The 20,835-nt window shown below is 41.6% G+C and overlaps 1 protein-coding gene and 1 long non-coding RNA gene across 5 annotated transcripts in view; both read left to right on the top strand.

The window, feature by feature from the left end:
* Positions 1–7,798, top strand: part of gigyf1a (GRB10 interacting GYF protein 1a) — a 29,504-nt gene extending 21,706 nt beyond the window's left edge. For 3 of the 4 annotated variants that reach the window (XM_084165711.1, XM_084165710.1, XM_084165709.1), the window contains exons 18-25: positions 3,141–3,278; positions 3,552–3,749; positions 4,067–4,287; positions 4,597–4,763; positions 6,075–6,238; positions 6,411–6,458; positions 6,676–6,820; positions 7,105–7,798. In XM_084165711.1, coding sequence (XP_084021837.1) covers positions 3,141–3,278; positions 3,552–3,749; positions 4,067–4,287; positions 4,597–4,763; positions 6,075–6,238; positions 6,411–6,458; positions 6,676–6,820; positions 7,105–7,172 — 1,149 coding nt within the window. In that variant the 3' untranslated portion in view covers positions 7,173–7,798. Of the gene's footprint in view, positions 1–3,140; positions 3,279–3,551; positions 3,750–4,066; positions 4,288–4,596; positions 4,764–6,074; positions 6,239–6,410; positions 6,459–6,675; positions 7,002–7,104 lie in introns of those variants that run through there. The other variant, XM_084165708.1, reaches the window with a different exon arrangement.
* Positions 7,799–10,512: 2,714 nt separating this feature from the next.
* Positions 10,513–15,494, top strand: LOC311132424. The gene is made up of 3 exons (XR_014613522.1): positions 10,513–11,412; positions 14,398–14,687; positions 14,858–15,494. It is a non-coding gene; the product is annotated as an uncharacterized lncRNA (long non-coding RNA).
* Positions 15,495–20,835: the final 5,341 nt, after the last annotated feature.

Here is a 20,835-nt window from a genome sequence, read left to right as displayed (position 1 = left end):
AACTCCAGGTAAAAATACACTTTATCTAGTCCTTGGCCTATATCCTAATCTGACTTTGGTGCAGGTCATGTTGTTCACATTACAGTCTCTGGTAAACACACACTATATCAAATCAAATCTAAGTTTATTTGTCACATGTACGGGATACAGAAGGTGTAAATGGTACAGTGAAATGGTTACTTACATAGTAGCAATATCAAAAACAGAAAGTGTCCAGATAAAAATATTTTATAATTATTAGATGACGCTTACCTGACACACTTGTCTAAATTGATGGGTCATGTGAAGGAAATGCTATAACCACCCCCCAGGAACATCTAGCTAAGTGGATGGGTCACTATTGTCTAGACATGTACACATGTTCATGAAATACAATAGATGGCCGTAATCACCCCCAGACACACCTGGCAAACTTGAGTGGAGTCTTTTGTTTAGACATGTAGCTAGCTAAACAATGAACCGGCATAATCCCAACTCCTACTATCAATACAAACATTGTCATAGCTGTAGTATGAATCTACAAGTAGCTAAAGCTAACCAACTAGGTTCAATATTAGCTAGCTAGCAATGCAAATGGTTTTCTGATTTGAATAATATTACTACACAGATCATACACGTAACGTTACCTAGTGAGCCAGCAAGCTAACGTTCACTAGCTAGCTAACAGTCTGCTTTTAACTTGCAATGAAAATTACTTTCTGACAAAATGTGAAACTTAGAATACCGTATACATGGATGAATGCTTCCCGGCAGACTGGAACCATTTAACTCAGTTTTGTTTGGCCAGCGTTGTGTCAAGTCACTCTGGTTCACACTGACCGTGGCGTGTGCAGAAAATAGCCCATCACTCTTTCCCACTGATCTGTATGTAGCGCCTGCTAAGTTCAGGGGCATCAATGTTGTTGAGAAAAGTATCAACTTTTGTAGTTCTCGATGGCTAACGTTATATCTTTCAAAAACGCTGCGGTAGAAAGTACTATCAACAAATACTGAGCAGCTCACATTATAGACCGAAGCATGCTACATGGTAGACCAATCCAAACTCATCTCCCGGAATGTCCAGCCCATCCATTATCTCAGCCAATCATGGCTAGCGGGAAGGTTCCCCTCTTTCCGTGGCTAAACCAACTAAGCTTGTAATTAAACAATTGTATTTGTATTTACAGATGGAATACAAGTTTTTTATGAGGGCACATGAAAGTTCATATGTTCCAGAAGGCATTTCTGCCAAAAAACGCATTTTGAAAAAATAAGTAAAAGACGTTCAAATGCCTCCTGTGAAGTAGTGAGGTGCAATATACGCCTAGTTTCCGGAAATGGGTCACATATATCAAACTGAGGATATCTTTGAACCAAGAGTCTTTCAGTCTCTGAATTAAGCTGGCATGTCTACAGTGCATTGGGAAAGTATTAAGACCCACATTTTGACCCACATTTTGTTACATTACAGCCTTATTCTAAAATTGATTAAATAAAACTGTTGAGGAATTAATCTACACACACGATGATGACGAAGCAAAAACAGGTTTTTAGAAATTTTAGCAAATTAATTACAAATAAATAACAGAAATACCTTATTTACATAAGTATTCAGACCCTTTGCTATGAGACTCGAAATTGAGCTCAGGTGCATCCTGTTTCCATTTATCATCCTTGAGATGTTTCTACAGCTTGATTGGATTCCACCTGTGGCAAATGTAATTGATTGGACATGATTTGGAAAGGCACACACCTGTCTATAAAAGATCCCACAGTTAACAGTGCATGTCAGAGCAAAAACCAAGCCATGAGGTCGAAGGAATTGTCCGTAGAGCTCCGAGACAGGATTGTGTCGAGGCACAGATCTGGGGAAGGGTACCAAAAAATGTCTGCAGCATTGAAGGTCCCCAAGAACACAGTGGCCTCCATTATTCTTAAATGGAAGAAGTTTGGAACCACCAAGACTCTACCTAGAGCTGGCCGTCCGGCCAAACTGAGCGATCGGGGGAGAAGGGCCTTGGTCAGGGAGGTGACCAAGAACCCGATGGTCACTCTGACAGAGCTCCAGAGTTCCTCTGTGGAGATGGGAGAACCTTCCATAAGGACAACCATCTCTACAGCACTCCACCAATCAGGCCTTTATGGTAGAGTGGCCAGATGGAAGCCACTCCTCAGTAAAAGGCACATGACAGCCCGCTTGGAGTTTGCCAAATGGCACCTAAAGGACTCTCAGACCATGAGAAACAAGATTCTCTGGTCTGATGAAACCAAGATTGAACTCTTTGGCCTGAATGCCAAGAGTCACGTCTGGAGGAAACCTGGCACCATCCCTACGATGAAGCCTGGTGGTGGAAGCATCATGCTGTGGGGATGTTTTTCAGCGGCAGAGACTGAGAGACTAGTCAGGATCGAGGGAAAGATGAACAGAGCAAAGTACAGAGAGATCCTTGATGAAAACATGCTCCAGAGCGCTCAGGACCTCAGACTGGGGCGACGGTTCACCTTCCAACAGGACAATGACCCTAAGCACACAGCCAAGACAAAGCAGGAGTGGCTTCAGGACAAGTCTCTGAATGTCCATGAGTGGCCCAGCCAGAGCCCGGACTTGAACCCGATCGAACATCTCTGGAGAGATCTGAAAATAGCTGTGCAGCAACGCTCTCCATCCAACCTGACAGAGCTTAAGAGAATCTGCAGAGCAGAATGGGAGAAACTCCCCAAATACATGTGGGCCAAGGTTGTAGCATCATACCAAAGAAGACTCAAGGCTGTAATCACTGCCAAAGGTGCTTCAACAAAGTACTGAGTAAAGGGTCTGAATACTTATGTAAATGTGATATTTCAGTTTTGTATTAGTAATACATTTGCAAACATTTCTACAAACCTGTTTTTGCTTTGTCATTATGGGGCATTGTGTGTAGATTGAAGGGGAAAAAAACAATTTAATCCAATCCAAGGCTGTAACGTAACAGGGGAAAAAGTCAAAGGGTCTGAATACTTTCCGACTGCACTGTATATTCTGGCCCTTTTCTCAAACCTTTTTACATTATGGGTAATTTTTCCATGGAAAGCCTAACAAACAAAAATGTGTTGAAACCACTAGATCAATACAGACTGAGCTGTCTTCCACATTGACCCCTGACCTCTGACCCCTATGGCAGCTCCAGCAGGAGAGGAGGGAGGCTGAACTCAGGACGAAGCGCGAAGAGGAGGAGCAGCGCAAGAGGAGAGAGGAGAAAAGGAGGCAGCAGGAGGAGCAGAAGAGGAGGGAGGAGGAGGAGATCTTCAGACGCAAACAGGTGAGTACAAAGATAGAGCTGGTGAAATGGGAAGATTTTTATTGGCTTTTTATTGAAATGTGTGTTTTGTGTCTTGATAGTGTGTGTTCAGTTATTTGCACTGTTGGCTAGTTCGATAACTGTCTGTATGAGTGTGGTTGTGTGTGTGTATGCTGTGTTGCATTATACCCCACACACACACACACATCAGCATGTCTGTGTATCTTTGTGTTTCCATCCTATCTTGCACATACCCTCATACTGTGTGTGTGTGTGTCTCCCCCTCTCCTCCAGTGTCGCCAGCAGCAAGAGCTGATCATGAAGCTCCTTCAGCAGGCCCCCCAGCAGGGCTCAGGCTCCGGGGTGGGGTCTGGCTGGGGCACTGGGGGCCTCAACAAGCCAGGGGCCAAGGGCCTCAGTCTGCTGGACATGCAGGAGGCCGAGAGGGTTCTCAAACAGCAGCAGAGAGCCCAGCAGCAACAGAGGGAACGCGTGAGTAGTTACTAAAACACACACACAGAAAAGACCACAAAGTAGTATAATAGCATATGCACACATGTAAAGTGTTCTTCAGAATTTCTTGGATTCACTCGGCTTGTGAAAGACTACTCGAATAGCAAGCGATAGACTGTGCAAGCACAGACATGTCATCCACAATTGGGACGAATGAGACCGAGTGCTGACACTCACAATGAGAGGCTGTGGAAATGCTTACAATGCATTAGTATGACATTTGATGCTTTCTGTTGGTCCCCTGTCCACTCTGTTCTAATATTGTTGTTTGATTTCCACTCTCTCTCTCTCCTCAGCATCAAGGCCTGTCCATGGGGGGTTCCTCCATGGGTCAGTGGGGGGACGGAGGTGCTGTCCCAGGGGGCCTGTGGGGAGGCGGGGGGGGGATGGAGGGTAAGACTGGGGGCGGAGGAGGGTCCGGAGGGGGCATGGGTCTGTGGGAGGAGGCGGTGAAGAACCAGTCCAGAAGCGGCAGCATGCAGGGTCTGAAGAACAGCCGCAGCAGCCCGTCACTCAGGTAGATGTACACAACACATCTAAGTAGATCTCTCACAATACATGCACCCGAAAGCCTCGATCTCCCTTTGTCTAACTCTCCCTCTTTCTCTCCCTGTCTATCCTAGTTGCTCCCCCCCTCCCGTAAACTTTCTCCAACTCGATCTATATTCAAACTCTCACTGAGTTTTTGTGTGCGCTTTAATGTCTCTCCTTGAGTGCTGTGTGTATTTAAATACCCCCTCTCTCTGTCCTTGTGAGCATTAAATGGTTTATGTGACTGTCGGCACATTTGCGTGTGTATTTAACCCATCCCCCCCCCCCCCTGTAGTGAGCAGTATATGTTGAGCCGTAGGAAGCAGCGTACGGAGGAGGAGGACAAGCTGCTGAAGCTGCTGCAGGGCATCAAGACGCCTCAGGACGGATTCACCACCTGGTGTGAACAGATGCTGCATGCCCTCAACACCCAAGCCAACAACACCTCCTCCCCACTGGACGGTAAGAACGGTGACCTCCTTCTGTTATTCCCTCCTCCTCCTCCTAACCTTCAACACCACCTCACTGGATGTTAAGACACAGTCACCTCCCTCCGTCACTCCCTATCACCCAAGCCTACAAGTCCTCCTCCCCACTGGACGGTAAAATACACCTCCTTCTGTAACTCCACTTAGCTCTTCCAATGCTTTCACAACTTCTCCTCTCCTCTGGACTTGAACTCTTCCACCCTTCCACTCCTTTTCCCCTTAGACCATCACCTCCTAACCCTCAACCCCTCCTAACCCTAACCGTCCTCCTCTTCACTTGATGGAAACACTCTCAACCCTTCAGTCTTTCACCACTCCTCTCCCTCACTCTCTAAATCCCCCTAACTCTTATCTACATGACTTTTGCCTTTGTCCATAATACTTTTTGGTAACACTTTACTTGACATCCAGTGTCATAACACGTTATGATATTCAGAACCATGTCATAACAGCTGACATAACTTGTCATAACCTGTTATAACACTGTCATGACACATATTTAGACCTGTTGTGACATATATTGCGTTATTTTATGGCTGGTTATGACACTGACATAAGTGTCAACACCCATAAAACCTACCACACAAGGCAAAACATTCCATTACACCATAGCCTACGTGTCAACAGTATGTTTATGTTATTTAAAAAATGGACCATATTAAATTATCATTGTAATTGCGCACACATTGATGTTAGACATGCACCTACCCCAATGTGCTGATGCTGATGACTGGGATGAATGCAGGAGCAGATTTCAGGAGCAGGACAAGACTCTTTTTGACTGATGACTGATATAAGGGCCTGTACGTGATAGGTCTATCTGGCTTATATGATAAAGATGGTCATAATGCTTCTTGACAGCGTCATAAAGTGTGTTTTTACAAGTTGTTTAAAATATGATGAAAAAAACATGACTGTAAAGAATTCATTACAACAACAAAGGATTTAAGAAATTAACTTTCAAACGAAAGGGAACTTCTTGGCAGGGGAAAAATGAATTTGAATAAATGTGGGTTTTGACACTTATGTAGGTGTCATAACCAGGCATAAAATAACGCAATAAATGTCACGAGGTATAAATATATGGGTCATGACAGTGTTATGACCATATTATGACAGGTTTTGACAAGTTATGTCAGCTGTTCTGACGTATTGTGACATGGATATGACCGTTTCGTAATGTGTTATGACACTGGGTGTCAAGTAAAGTGTTACCTACTTTTCTTTCTCTCTCACCTGTCTCTCATATCTGTTCTAATCTGTATCAGCATGTGTGTGTTTACAGTGTCCACCATCGTGGCGTACCTGAAGGAGGTAGAGTCTCCATACGAGGTGTTGGACTTTATCTGCTCCTACCTGGGAGACACTATGGAAGCCAAAGTGTTCGCCAAGCAGTTCCTGGAGCGCCGTGCCAAACAGAAACAGAACCAGAAGAGGCAGCAGGAACAGGTGTGTGTTTTGTCTGTCTGTCTCAGATGGAGTGTTATGATGATGAGTGTGTCCGTGGTTCAAGTATGTTAGTTTGTGTGCGTCGTTCAGACAGGGCAGGGCACACACACCCGTCATCTCAGTGCATATCATGTTATTTTAGTTGATCTTCTACCGTCCTCTCTCCACTTAGCTATCAAAGGAAGTAGCAGGGCTGACCATGAACAACTTCCCTCTGCAGGTAAGACCTTTCTCTCACCTGTCTCTCTGCTACGACTGGGCACAGTGGACAAAAATCTAGGTCCTTGATTCCTCACGTCCTCTCACCTCTTTCTCAAAACGTATTGGAGGAGAAGAGATGGGAACAAGTAGAGAGGATGCGAGGAATCAAGGAAAGACTCCCAGTGTCTCTTTCCTCTCTGTACCTCACTGGATATCTCCTAATTCCTCTTCTCCAGGACTCCATGCGGGGGGTGAACCCCAGCGCCCTGCAGTCCGTGTTCCAGGCGGCCCACATGGCTAAGGGAGGGATGTACGACGCCCAGGGGGGCATGAAGAAGAAGAAACAACCCGTGATGCTGCAGTCTGACCCCAGCATCCTAGGTAAGACATGTCCTCCTCAACTCATTTACACTTACGACTTATTGCACACTTGTTACAAATGTATCAATTCACAATGTATTACCGGAGTATGATCTGTGACCACCCAGCTCTGGGAAAACTCTGCAAACCTGCCTGGTGGATGTTCTCTTCGGCTGCTCATAGATCTTGGTCGTAACTGATTGAATTGCTCTATGCCTTCTCTAAATTGCTGTCTCCTGCATCCACCTCTACCCCCGCCTTTTCCATCCTCCTCCTTTTCTCTTTCTCTCTCCCCTCCTCTCCAGGCTACTCATTCCACAACGCGGGCGAGCGTCTGAGCCTGACTGAGATGGAGATGGTGGAGGATTACTGATCCAGATCTGATCAGCAGCGGCAATAGCTACTACCTGAGGCCTTCTGTCTACTAATCAGACAAACCTGATGACGAATGTGCACTGCTAGGGGATGGGAGAGAGAGGGGGGGAGCTCGTATGGGGACAGGAAGGAGAGGATTGTTTCACTGCCTCCCCAGAAAAGAGCAGGGCTCCTCTCCTTCAATCGTTCACTTGAGTTGGGAGCGGGATGGGGTGAAAGCGGGAGTGATGGGTATCCCTTGGCACTTGTAAGACTAAGCACCTTAAACTGAACTAATGCACTTTATTATTAAGAGGGGGTTGAATCTTTTTTTGTTTTTGTTTTTACGAATACAGAATCAGTGTACGTACGGTGTGTGTGTGTATTGAATCTACATGCGATGCCGTACGTATACATGTGAAAATCTGAACTGGAAGGGTGAGGTGTATGATTGGTGGGATAGGCTCACTGGGAGGGGGAACTCAAAGGTAGAGGGGACCTTTATTTTGAAACCTTATCAGAAAAACCAATCCTTTAAAGACAAACACTGTTGATGTTTTTTTTTTAAGACAATACATTTATATAAAAAGTAAAGCTATTACAAAAAAATTGATACAAAAAAACTTGAAGATTTGCACTTGTGTTAAAAAAAGAAAGATAAAACAAAAAACAAAAACAAATGAGGTTAGGTATAGAGATTAATATTTTGTGTGTGTGAATGTGTGAGGGCCGGTGTGTATCAGAAACATACTAGTCTGCACAATGTATATATTTTTTCCATTGCTTACCAAGATGTATGAAAACACAACAGGCCATTATGTCATTTGGTTCAAATGAGATTTTTTTTTTTTTCATGAGTAGAATGTCTGTCCTCTTCTACAGAGAGACTTTCTTTGTATACTTGTGTGTGAGACAGAGAGAGGGGGCAATCCCACAACACATCCTTTCTCTCACCAGCTCTTCATCCCCAGATAGACGTAGTAGAAATACATACATTTGTAGAGGAGGATTATGGCTTATGTTGTTGACCACCACTTGTTTATTTTTTTCTGGGGTTTTTTGGGGTACGGGTCTTCTCTCAGCCACAGTCTCTGAGCCTCTGTGAGGTTTCAAACAGACGGGTGAGGATCTTTAGTGTGTGTGTGTGTGTGTGTACGCCTGTTTCTTTACTAATCATAGCAAAGAAGTGATCCCTACAGGTACCCATCTCTGTGTGAATATGCATGCACATTTTTGCCTTAGAACTCTGAAAGGGTGAATGGGAGGGAATGTTTAATGGCCATTGAGACATTAACTACTTTTTGAGTGTACTGTTATGTTAAAGGAGAATTTAACTATTTTTAGGGACTTCATCTTTATTTTTGATGTAAATGGCATGTTATATATATTTTTTGCAATTTCACTTGGTTTTGAGAAACTTACACCAGCAGCGATTTGACTTCCTGAGCCTCATTCTGGAGTTCCAGGGCATCCAGAAAAAATGAACAAAGTCTCCAAAAACACCCAAATATGTCCTTTTACAAATATGTCCTTTTCTCAGTATCGTGATGCAGGTCTTTTAGATGCTGTACACATGAAAGTGTCATTCCAAACTTTATTCACAATGTTATAATCCATTTTGTGGAACTCAAGCGATATTGGCATGCATGCGTGTACTTCCTTGTTCCCAATTCCTCTCGCTACTGTGCGCTACAGGTAACTACAAAAATAAAGCAAACACTTGAGTAAATGAAGCTTTTCTGGCGGCTCGTGGTGGCCCAACACCCTATTAAGACACCATGTTGGTGTTTTCTTTATTTTTATACCTGTAGCTAGTTACTTTGTCTGTACACGCATGCAAGCGCAGGAAATTGTGGCTCGCGTTCCACAAAATGGATTATGACGTTGCGGATAAAGTTAGGAATGACACATTTTCATGTGTACAGCATCTAAAGACCTGCATCAAGATACAGAGCTTTGCTGTTTGTAAAAGGGGGTGTTTTGGAGACTTTGTTCATGTTTTTTGGATGCCCTGGAACTCCAGGCTCAGGAAGTCAATCCCTGCTGGGGTAAGTTTTTCAAAACCAAGTGAAATTGCAAAAAGAAGTGTCAGGAAACCTTCTAGAACAAAATAAAGATTAGGTTCTTAATTAAATTCTCTTTTAAGCGCTCTGCACGGTCAATGTGCATGTCAGTCGTATATCTTAATATTTCTAGTATAGCCTGGGGATGATGATGATTCTTTGCAAGGTTAGTTCGGTTTAGCTTTCCTGGGATGTGATCACGTTGCCTTGTCGGCTCTCTTTAACTTGCGTGTGAAAGATGTTGAGTTTCAGATTCTGCTCAAAACAATTGGCATCAAACTGTCTGTGTACAGGATGGTGCACAAAATGTTAGCATATTCTTGTTACTTATTAATTGTTGTTACTATTGATGGTGGTGACATTTCTTTTTTTTCTGAATATAAATGAACATTTCTATGAATATATATATATACACATATATATATATATATACACAAAGAAAAAAAAAAAAAAGTATTTGGACTAAGATTATGATGAGCACTTGGGGCTGCTATTTTATGTTATTTTATCATTACCGCCATGTGAAGTGCGTTTGTTATTTCTTTCTTAAGAAAACATTGAATGTATTCCCCCCTCCAAAAAAAAAGACAAGAAACCGTGATGATACCGGATATTTTCCTCACAATTTCAACAACAACAAAAAAACTCAGATTGAAGAGGTCTTTCCTCTTTTCTTTGTTTACACAGAGGAAGAACTCGGGATGGCTACAGTTGATCCCGCTGCCTCCGCAATCCTGTTCTTACGAAAACAATATTACTATGAAAAATAAAGAAGACTCTTTTTTCTATTCCTTACTGGAGTTTTGGTTGTTTACAAAACACACAGATTTCTGTGGGTGCAGTTTTTTTTGTGTAGGGGTGGGGTTTTGCAAGTGTGCTTTTGCAATATGGACATTCATTGGCGTACATTGTTTTTGGCGGGGAGGAGGAATGACATCACAATGTGACGGACAATATCCTTGCCCTTTGACCCTTAAGTGGGCGTGGCTCTTTGGAACTGACTGATCCTCAAGGAGCGTAGGAGAAAGAAATCAACAACAAGAAAATTGTATTTTGTTGGTTTTGGGGGAGTTTATTAGTGTGGCTTCTGGTTTCATTTTTTATTTTATTTTTTTATTTACTGCATATATTGAAAGGAGTAGAAAGCTTTATAAAAAAAAGCAGAGCACAGCAGAGGAGTTTTTGGTACTTCGAACACTAAACAACAATATCATCGCTTTAATACAACAAAATTGCCCTGGAGTGAAACTGTGGAGTTTCATTTTTTTTATCCACAAAAGTAAAAGAAACAAAGATGGACAAACCTGTGAGGGGTGGACAAGAATAAAGGGAATTTGAAGATTTTGTAAAACTGTACATACACATGACATTGACCTCAAATCTACCATTTCATTTGATTGGACTGTGCAGGCAGAATTTGTTCCTTTTTATTATAATTTTTTAAAAGGGGGCTCAGGGTGTGCAGTGGGAGTGTATTAACCCTGCAATGAGGGGAAATGGAAGGGTACTAGTACTGATCCCTGGGGGACACCCCTCAACACTCACACCCTGCCCTGACACTCACTATGCACTTTCAAACTGAGGTTCCATCACATTTGGGACGGGAGCACAGAAATATTATAGTACAAAGGGAGGGTTGGAAAATGTAACTTTATGAGTTTAGTTAACCATCTCACTGAAAAAAAAGAGATTCAAACCGAAACGAAAGACTTAGGAACACACCTTCTTCCTCCTGTACATAACCATATTTTTGTATGACCTTTTTTAGAAAATCACTTGGCGAAAACTACAAGGCTTGATTTAAAAAACAAAAAAAATGAAAGAAACAGATTTACAGAGTGAATGTTCCTCAAGGAAACATTTAGTTTTTTTTTTTTAATACTGAGGTAAATGAACTACCTGGAAGTTCCCTTGACTTTGCCAGTAGCCCTGTCTATCATCAGGGATGGGGAAAGAAAGGACTTAACATGGATGGAGCTGCGGACTGCAGGGACTCCCAAGACTGAATGATGATCGTCTGTCATCCAAATGGACGCCGCTGCAGAGCCCAGCCCAGGGTGTTTGAACAATGGGCACCAACCAATGGAGAAGGCAGGGGAGAGACGACAGACATACGGATGGATGTACCGGGGGACCTGCTGCCCAGATGCCCCCCACCTCCTGTCACCTAGCCACTGCCTGGAGATCAACTACAAGGTGAGTGCAAGAAGAGAACCATCATGTAGGTAAGGGTCTATTTCTATTTATACAACAAGTGGGTCTAATCCTGAATGCTGATTGGTTTAAACTGCATTCCAGCCAGTGTCGATTCCACAAGTAACCACCGGCTAAATCTGACGTTAAAATGCCTATTTACTCAGTTCCATCTGACTGCGCAATCCACTGTCTCATCAGCCCAGCCAGGCAATTTATAAACTTGATCTCCACTATAAAAAGCATCTAGACATTATCTTCCATTTCTTTTGGACTAGCATTTGGTTTTCAACAGCAGAGATTTGTATAATCATTGCTGTCTGTCTCCGACATTTGCAACATTGTTTCAATATTGAAATTCGATCTCCTGTTGTCCTATAGTAATGAATGTGTCGTGACGAGACAGACAGCTTTTCTCAGCCAGTCGAAATCATGAATCAGCTGGCATAATTTTTATGGATATATACAAAGAAATGTCAATAGAAACAGGCAAAATTAAACTAAATGCAGCTGGTTTGCAGTCTTTCCAGCTTCAGTTTGAAGTGATTGTGTTAGCTGTGTTGTTGGCTAGCTCCTCTGAACAAGTGTCCTGACGAGAGAGCACATTTTCTATGCCAGGCAAAATCGCGCATCATTAGCCCATTGTTATGGATGTATCCAAACAAATGTCACTAGAAAACAGTTTAAACAAACGCAAATGCAGCTACTTTTCTGTTATTCTGGCTGTGCTGTTTGACGTGCCTGAAAGGTTAGCCGTAGTTGGCTAGCTAGCAAGCAGGGGATAAGAACGTTGCCAGCCAGTATGGCAATTGAACATTTAGAACAAACGACTGGGTCGCGTCCATAGATACAGAACAAAAATACTTAACGACTGGGTCACGTCTCTGGCAACCGAACCGATAGAACGAACGACCAGCCAGCTTGGGAAGCAAACTTAGATCTGTGTCAAGACTATATTTACATTTTTACATTTACATTTTACGTCATTTAGCAGACGCTCTTATCCAGAGCGACTTACAGTTAGTGCACACATTTTTTTTTATTTATACTGGCCCCCCGTGGGAATCGAACCCACAACCCTGGCGTTGCAAACGCCATGCTCTAACAACTGAGCTACCTCCCTGCCGGCCATTCCCTCCCCTACCCTACACGACGCTGGGCCAATTGTGCGCCGCCCCATTGGTCTCCCGGTTGCGGCCGGCTACGACAGAGCCTGGATTCGAACCAGGATCTCTAGTGGCACAGCTAGCACTGCGATGCAGTGCCTTAGACCACTGCGCCACTCGGGATCATTATATCTCTTGGAAGGATGAAATAGTATGAATAAATTCATCAAAATAATTTTTTTTATAAACATACAGTACCAGTCAAAAGTTTGGACACACCTACTCATTCAAGGGTTTTTCTTACATTTTTACTATTTTCTACATTGTAGAATAATAGTGAAGACATCAAAACTATGAAATAACACATGGAATCATGTAGTAACCAAAAAAGTGTTAAACAAATCAAAATATATTTTATATTTGAGATTCTTCAGATAGGCACCCTTTACCTTGATGACAGCTTTGCACACTCTTGGCATTCTCTCAACCAACTTCACCTGGAATGCTTTTCCAACAGTCTTGAAGGAGTTCCCACATATGCTGAGCACTTGTTGGCTGCTTTTCCTTCACTCTTTGGTCCGACTCATCCCAAACCATCTCAATTGGGTTGAGGTCGGGAGATTGTGGAGGCCAGGTCATCTGATGCAGCATTCCATCACTCTCCTTCTTGGTAAAATAGCCCTTACACAGCCTGGAAGTGTGTTGGATCATTGTCCTGTTGAAAAACAAATGATAGTCCCACAAAGCCCAAACCAGATGGGATGGCGTATTGCTGCAGAATGCTGTGGTAGCAATGCTGGTTAAGTGTGCCTTGAATTCTAAATAAATCACAGACAGTGTCACCAGCAAAGCACACCCACACCATAACACCTCCTCCTCCATACTTTACGGTGGGAACTACACATGTGGAAATCATCCGTTCACCCACACCGTGTCTCACAAAGACACGGCGGTTGGAATCAAAAATCTCCAATTTGGACTCCAGACCAAAGGACACATTTCCACCGGTCTAATGTTAATTGCTCGTGTTTCTTGGCCCAAGCAAGTCTCTTCTTATTATTGGTGTCCTTTAGGAGTGGGTTCTTTGCAGTAATTTGACCATGAAGGCCTGATTCACACAGTCTCCTCTGAACAGTTGATGTTGAGATGTGTCTTTCTGAGGTGCAGTTAACTATAATGAACTTATCCTCTGCAGCAGACGTAACTCTGGGTCTTCCATTCCTGTGGCGGTCCTCATGAGAGCCTTGTCACAACACAACTGATTGTCTCAAATGCATTAAGAAGGAAAGAAATTACACTAATTAACTTTTTAAGAAGGCGCACCTGTTAATTGAAATGCATTCCAGGTGACTACCTCATGAAGCTGGTTGAGAGAATGCCAAGAGTGTGCAAAGCTGTCATCAAAGCAAAGGGTGGCTATATGAAGAATCTCAAATATAAAATATATTTTGATTTGTTTAACACTTTTTTGGTTACTACATGATTCCATATGTGTTATTTCATAGTTTTGATGTCTTCACTATTATTCTACAATGTAAACAAAAATAAAAACCCTTGAATGAGTAGGTGTGTCCAAACTTTTGACTGGTAGTGTATGTCAATCATTATTTGAATATGTTGGTACCCCTTGTATAAAAGTGCTAATGCCCTCAAAGCCGGTGTTTGGAGGATATAGTGGCACGGTTTGCCGGCCCTTGACGAACACCCGTGCCAATATATCCTCCAAACACCGGCTTCTCGGGCATTATCACTTAACTATTTAATTCACTTCCTTAGTGATTCTATGGACTGTAATGTTGGTAGCTATGTTGTCCTTATTGCAGTTCTGTTTTCAGTATTGTCTAATGGAGATCTTCTTTCCTCTGTGTCTCTCTTTCCACAGGATTCTCGCTGTTCCTAGCTGCCCTCTGATGGAAAGGAGATGGAGAAAACTGCGTCTTCAAACCTTTCTTTTCCTGTGGTGAAAGAGCCAAGCAGCCACAGCAGCTGGAGAGGCAGAGGAACTGGAACAGTGGAGGACTACACACAAACTTAGAGCTTTACTCACATGTACAGTGCATGTACATGCAGCTGGATTCTGGTAAAAGAATTGCAAGCACACATTCTCAAACAGATTTGCTCTTTTCTAGAACCACATTCACACGCATAACTAAAGAGCCTGTCATTACACCAGTGTTTCCCAAACTCGGTCCTGGGGACCCCAAGGGGTGCACGTTTTGTTTTTTTGCGCTAGCACTACACAGCTGATTCAAATAATTAATTTATCATCAAGCATTGATTATTTGAATCAGCTGTGTAGTGTTAAGGGAAAACCAAAAATGTGCACCCCTTGGGGTCCACAGGACCGAGTTTGGGAAATGCTGCATTACACATTCATGCAAGCATACATACATACACACACATACATACACACACATACATACACACACATACACACACACACCACACACACACACAAGCAGAAAGGCTCAATACTACACACTTGAGTTCAAACTGCTATGTAAATAATGTAAAAGTATTTTGTTTTCATCTAATGGTTTTTGATTTTCTTTTCGCTCTGTTCAACATGCCTTAACTGTACAGATCTGCCTTGTATGGCAAACTCAAAATATTCAATAAACAGTAAGAGAACATAGCATTTGAAGGGGAGGGGGAGGTCAATGTTCTACTTACCGGACAGGACTGTCTTATTGGCTAACAATACTGTTGTATGTTACGTTATTTCTGTCCAATATATATCGCACATGTTAGCATGAAAGTAGAACTGTAGGAAACCCCTTATGACGATGATGATGACGATGATGGTGGTTTGCCTTTTTTCAAAGCAAGAGTGTTTCTGTTCAGATATCCAGTTTTAAATGCCTATACATGTAGTTAAGGGTGAGGAATGAGGAGTCTGGCGTATAGTATGGAGCTGAGCTGACTAGGAAGGGTATGTTAAAGGCCCAGTGCACTAAAATAAAATGTTTTTCCTCTTTATATACAGTATATTTATTTCCACACTGCTGAGGTTTGAATAATACTGTAAAATTGTGAAAATGATAATGCCCTTTTAGTTCAAGACCTATTTGAAAAGACCGCCTGAAATGTCTTCCTGTTTTGGTGGGATGGAGTTTTGGCCTGTCTGGTGACAGACCAATAAGAAAAGGAGTTCCAAACCTCTGCCAATAACAGCTAGTTTTCAGTTTTCCCCTCCCCACTCAGACCACTCCCAGACCATCCAAGCAACAGTTTTGCTTAATAAATTGCTCTTTGCTATAAAGCTATTTTTGCTTCTTTTTGACCATTTTAAATGAAAAACAATCACAGTAAGGCAATTAATTGTTACCCAGAAATGATTTGTTATAGAGATAAAAACGTCTGCATTGGACCTTTAAATCTGTCCTCTCACACACACAGCCCCACTATATATTACTATTTACCCCATCACTAATAATGTTTTGACGGAAAGGATTTTGACACGATTCACAGTATGAGACTTGATTTGAAAGATGTTAAACTGTTTTTATCTTGGTGATTACCACACTTTAAAATGGAGGATATATTTATTCTTGGCGTTCTCGGAGTAGCCTAAATTGTCCCGAAACATTTGACTACTGACCATTGTAATGACTTTTGTCCCTGTATATTAGAAGCATCTACAGTAGCTAATGTTATTGAATGGCTGTATACGACTCAAGGTTTACTCAACAGATTGAGTGGCTATGATACTTGTTACTGTATGTATGCCATTATGCAGTTGATAATGGATTTGTCTCTCTTCTACTGAAGGTGCTTGAAACAGTTCTGAAACTTGTTAGTCAGTTTTTCTATGGAGAAACCCAATACTTCCCCTGTCAGTTAGGTTGAATGGATTAATTGTTTTGAAAGTGTTTTCCTGTTTAGAATCAGTTCTTGTTGGTCTGACAAACAACTTCTGTTGTAGGATCTTTGACTGTGGTTCAGGTTTTTCCATATTTGTTAGCTTTTGCTTTCTGTTGGGAGATGAGACCCTCCCCAGCTAGCACATTTGGTTCCTTGAAAGTTTCCTGACTGGTAAAAAATAACAATTTTTTTAAAAGTTCTGAGAACAGCAGTGAAAACTTGGCCTGTTCTGGGAATGTTTATTTTTAGGTTGCAGGGAGGTTCTGATAACGTTTTACTCTGGTACCTTGGAAGTTTTCCGCTTATTAACACTGAGAATGGAAATGATAGGTTATTTGGAGGTTTTTGAATAACTTCCTTAACTTTCACTGAATGTTTCAATAAGAAACGGAATGTTTCAAGAACACCGCTAGCTTATTTTGGGTTAACTTTTTTGAACTCCAAGCACAGATCAGACATGGAAATTCATGCAAACATAAATTTTTTTTATTGTGACACGGCATCTGTGAGATTCAAACCTATAATCTTCTGGAATTAGTCTACTGCGCCACCAGGATGGAGCTAGCATGCCATGTTTTTTAAGCATACAAAGCTGTTCATTTTAGTGTATTCAAACAGACCCAATTTTAAAGGCAATAAGCACTCATCAAGATCAGGTGTGGCCAATTAGTGGGCGCGGCCACCGCACCTGAACACTTAACAAGATGGAGGATAGAGTGTTTTGTTGATGCTGAGAACGGAATGTATATGTTTTGAAATAACATTGTTAGAACGTTCTCTGAACGTTACTGAAGTTTTATTGTCGTTTTTATGGAAAGTTTTAAACATTCTCGGAACAATTTGAGAACATGACTTTAAATAGAACGATGAGGAAAAGTTATGCTAAAGTACTGAAATTCCCACAGAAGAAAGTTGTTTAACGTTCTCTGAACTATTTGAGAACAATCCCGATGTCAAACCAGTTGGAGAATGTTCCTAAAACATTACCATGTTTGAATTTATAGGAAACATTCTGTTAAAAGTAATGAAATACCAAGAAAATTAGTTTTTTTGTCAAGTTACTTAAAAGTGCTGAGAATGTGTTCCAAAGCCAAGCAACTATTCTGTACCATTCCCAGTTGTGGGAAGGTTTTATGCAAAATAAACATGACCACACTCTCACCAAACTCTAAGAAACATATGGTTCTCAGAAAGTTGTGTTTTAGCTGGGTTGGCTTTGAATACACTTTTTTCTATTCAGTCGATGTATTGGTTAGTGCAGATTGGGGAATATCTAAAATGTCACTGAAGTACTTTGTGTATACTGAGAGAGCAGGGTATTGTCATTATTTGAACTCCATCAGTGTCAGATAAGGATGCCAGTGACATGCTGGTTTGCAGTGAGCTGTGTTTTAAATGTAGCTGTCTCAATAATTATTCTCTTAAGTTATTATAATTGTGTTTTATTTTTCCAAATGGGCAGTCTTTGTTGTTGAATGATTGGTGGTTATCATCTGTTAGTCTGTCAAGTCTCCAGCTGTTGACATTTCTGTTTTTCTGTTAATCATTGAAGTTCAAAAGTTATTGTGATGTTTTGGCATTGTGATGCCGCCGGGGCGGGGGAGATTGCCATGCCTTTGATTGATGTATGAATTCCATAAAGATGAATGATTAATTGACCAACAATTTATCAAATTATATATTTGCCCTTTATTCAACCAGTCAGCTCAATTCCATCACTTCAACTTTTTGAATGTTTTAGAGATTAGTAACATAAAAACAAATGCATTCAGAAAAAGAACAACCTAAAGAAGTGTAAATAGTTTGGTTTTTGTTTGTTTGAAGAGAACCAAAAATGATTAAATAAAATGCATTTAACGATGGGTTTGACTATGACTGTTATTTCGAAGTTTTTCCTATTCTTACCGTCAATTGTGTCATTCCTTTTACCCAGACAAACATATGAAATGGAACATACATACGCAATATTTGTAATTATGATGGTCGGACAATTTGTATCCATATTATGCAACACACCTTGAAAGGCAGTGACTAACAATGGTCACCCATAGAGAATGATAGTGGCCAAAATGCAGTTTGAGCATGGGCAGCGCCGTTGAGGGGTTCCACCATTTTAATGTAGTCAACTGGGTGGAACTTCCAACTTTACTGGCTGATCCCTCCTGATGACCCTGTTGGAGTCATTTCCAACCAGGTCATCAGGAGGGATCAGCAAATGGTGAAGAAAATGGACTACTTCAAAATGGAGATTGCCTCAATGGCGCTGCCCGTGCGCTCACAGACGCCATAATGGGAACTATACAGGCATGATTTCTCTATCATTCTCTATGTGGTCACCACAAAACCGCTCAAACGCACCTCTAGGCATGCATATGCACAAGTGTCCCAAAGCTGAGGAAGTGAAAATGATCTAGATTGAGTTAGAATAGTAGAATACACAAGGTGTGAGTTCGAAATTTGGTTGTGCATCAGCAGTTTCTATCTTGTTCTGTCAGTTACTGATAGTCACTCAATTAGCCATGTCAGCTAACAATTTTTTGATTGGTAAGTTAGTCTAGCCAGTTATCTAAACTTATAGTAATCATGGTCGAATACCGACCGGACATGCAGGGAACGTGCCCAGGGGCCATGACCTCCAGGGGGCCCCCATTGACTTTCTTAGTCACTCTCAGATATTATTAACATGGCATAAGTCATGGCAAAATGTGCAGAATTGCAGGAAATTAGCTTTAAAACTGCAAAAATGTATCTCTGCCCATGGCAAAATAAGTAGAATTGCATTAAATTTGTTATAAAATTGCAACAAAAAATCTCCATGGCAAAATATGTAGAACTACAGAAAACTTGCTTTAAAGCTGCAATATTTTCTCTACACCCCATGGAAAAATTTGTAGAATTGCAGGTAATTAACTTTAAAATGTACATTTCTCTCCATCAAGAGGGTAAACAATTTTGCCCACTTGGCCCCCCAACCAAATCTTGCTTAGGGCCCCCCAAATGATAGAGCCAGCCCTGGGAGTAGCAGTTAATTAGACCCTCTGATAGCCACTTCGACCAAGCAGGCTCCAGAGCGATATATGTTTGGAGTTTGCACAATTTCATTCAAAAAATTGATTTGACATGTGTTTGTTTGACTCATAAAACATACGAAATACCTCCCAAATTATGTTTAACTGTTACTGAGTATATTAAATTGTTAATTAGAATTTCATTGTGTGCGTTTTATTATTAAAATATGGAACATTAATTGCATCACTCAAGTCACGAGTGTGTCCCGAAATTGATGGGTTTATTGATCCCCTTGCCACTCGATGGAAGTCATCCTCTGAGTTTCGTCAGCAACACGTGACAACGGAGGGCCCTCCGAACAAGTAGGTAGGAGCAAGGGGCTGGTTTGGGATTCACAGAAATGCGCTTGTATGAAATGAGACTATCCTTCTCCACTCGCGCTACAGAGGTGGAATCCCAAAATAAATGTGTAAAGTGATCCAAACAAATGTAGCTGGTTGTGCAAGACATTTTATAGATAAAAGGATAAGTAGTGTATTGTTTTTAAATGGGTGCATGCTTTTCTCCTTTGAGAAAACAGCTGATTCAAAGGGGGTGTGGTGTATTCTAAAAAAACTTACGCACTAGCCGCTGAAAGGATACTTATGGGAAGATCGCAAAGGCATACTCCTCACGTCCTCTCTCCTTCTCAAAACCCATTGGAGGAGAAGGTAATTGGGGCGGGACCTCTGGCTTTCTCATCCAATGGGTTTTGGATGACACTTCACCTATAGAGGACACTTCTCTGTCCGCCTACTAACAAATGACCACTCTCCTCGACCGCCTTTCAGTTTCCGGGTCACGGAGAGGAGGACAGAGGAGTCGAGGAGAGGACAGACTTTTTCCAATGGAGACTCGCCCAAGGAGCTATGACCTCTGCCATATTGGATTTTCCTCCATTTTGGAAGTTTGAACCATACAAATCTTTAAAAATCTTCTTCTCATGAACCGCAAGTCTGATTAACTCGAAACTCAGAACAGAAGTTTAGAACCCGTCTCTGAGTTTGTGAAAAGCTAAGAATTTCATCAAAAGATGACAGAGAAAGTGTCCATTTTGTAAAAACAAAACTACATGTCCACATCAAACCCAGCTTAACCCAAACTACTGAACTTCTCTTTGATCCAACAACTTAGTACTGATTGAGGGCTTAAGGACACTACAAGGAAGGTCTACTACGAAGCACGTGTCGGTAACTCCAAAAACATGGAAACAGGATGCAATTCAGTTGTGAACCTCAAACTGTTAACAAATCTTCTCATTAACTGCAAGTACGTTTCAGTAACTATATTTTTTAAAAGGATATGTATATATATATATATATATATATATATATATATGCGAGAGAAAAAAACATATGGGGGATTGGAAGTGATGCAGACAATTACATTGATGGAAGTTACAATCTAT

The sequence above is a fragment of the Coregonus lavaretus genome (genome assembly GCF_964263955.1).
Source record: "Coregonus lavaretus genome assembly, chromosome: 7".
Lineage (NCBI taxonomy): Eukaryota > Metazoa > Chordata > Actinopteri > Salmoniformes > Salmonidae > Coregonus > Coregonus lavaretus.
This window is presented reverse-complemented; position numbering and strand designations above follow the sequence as displayed.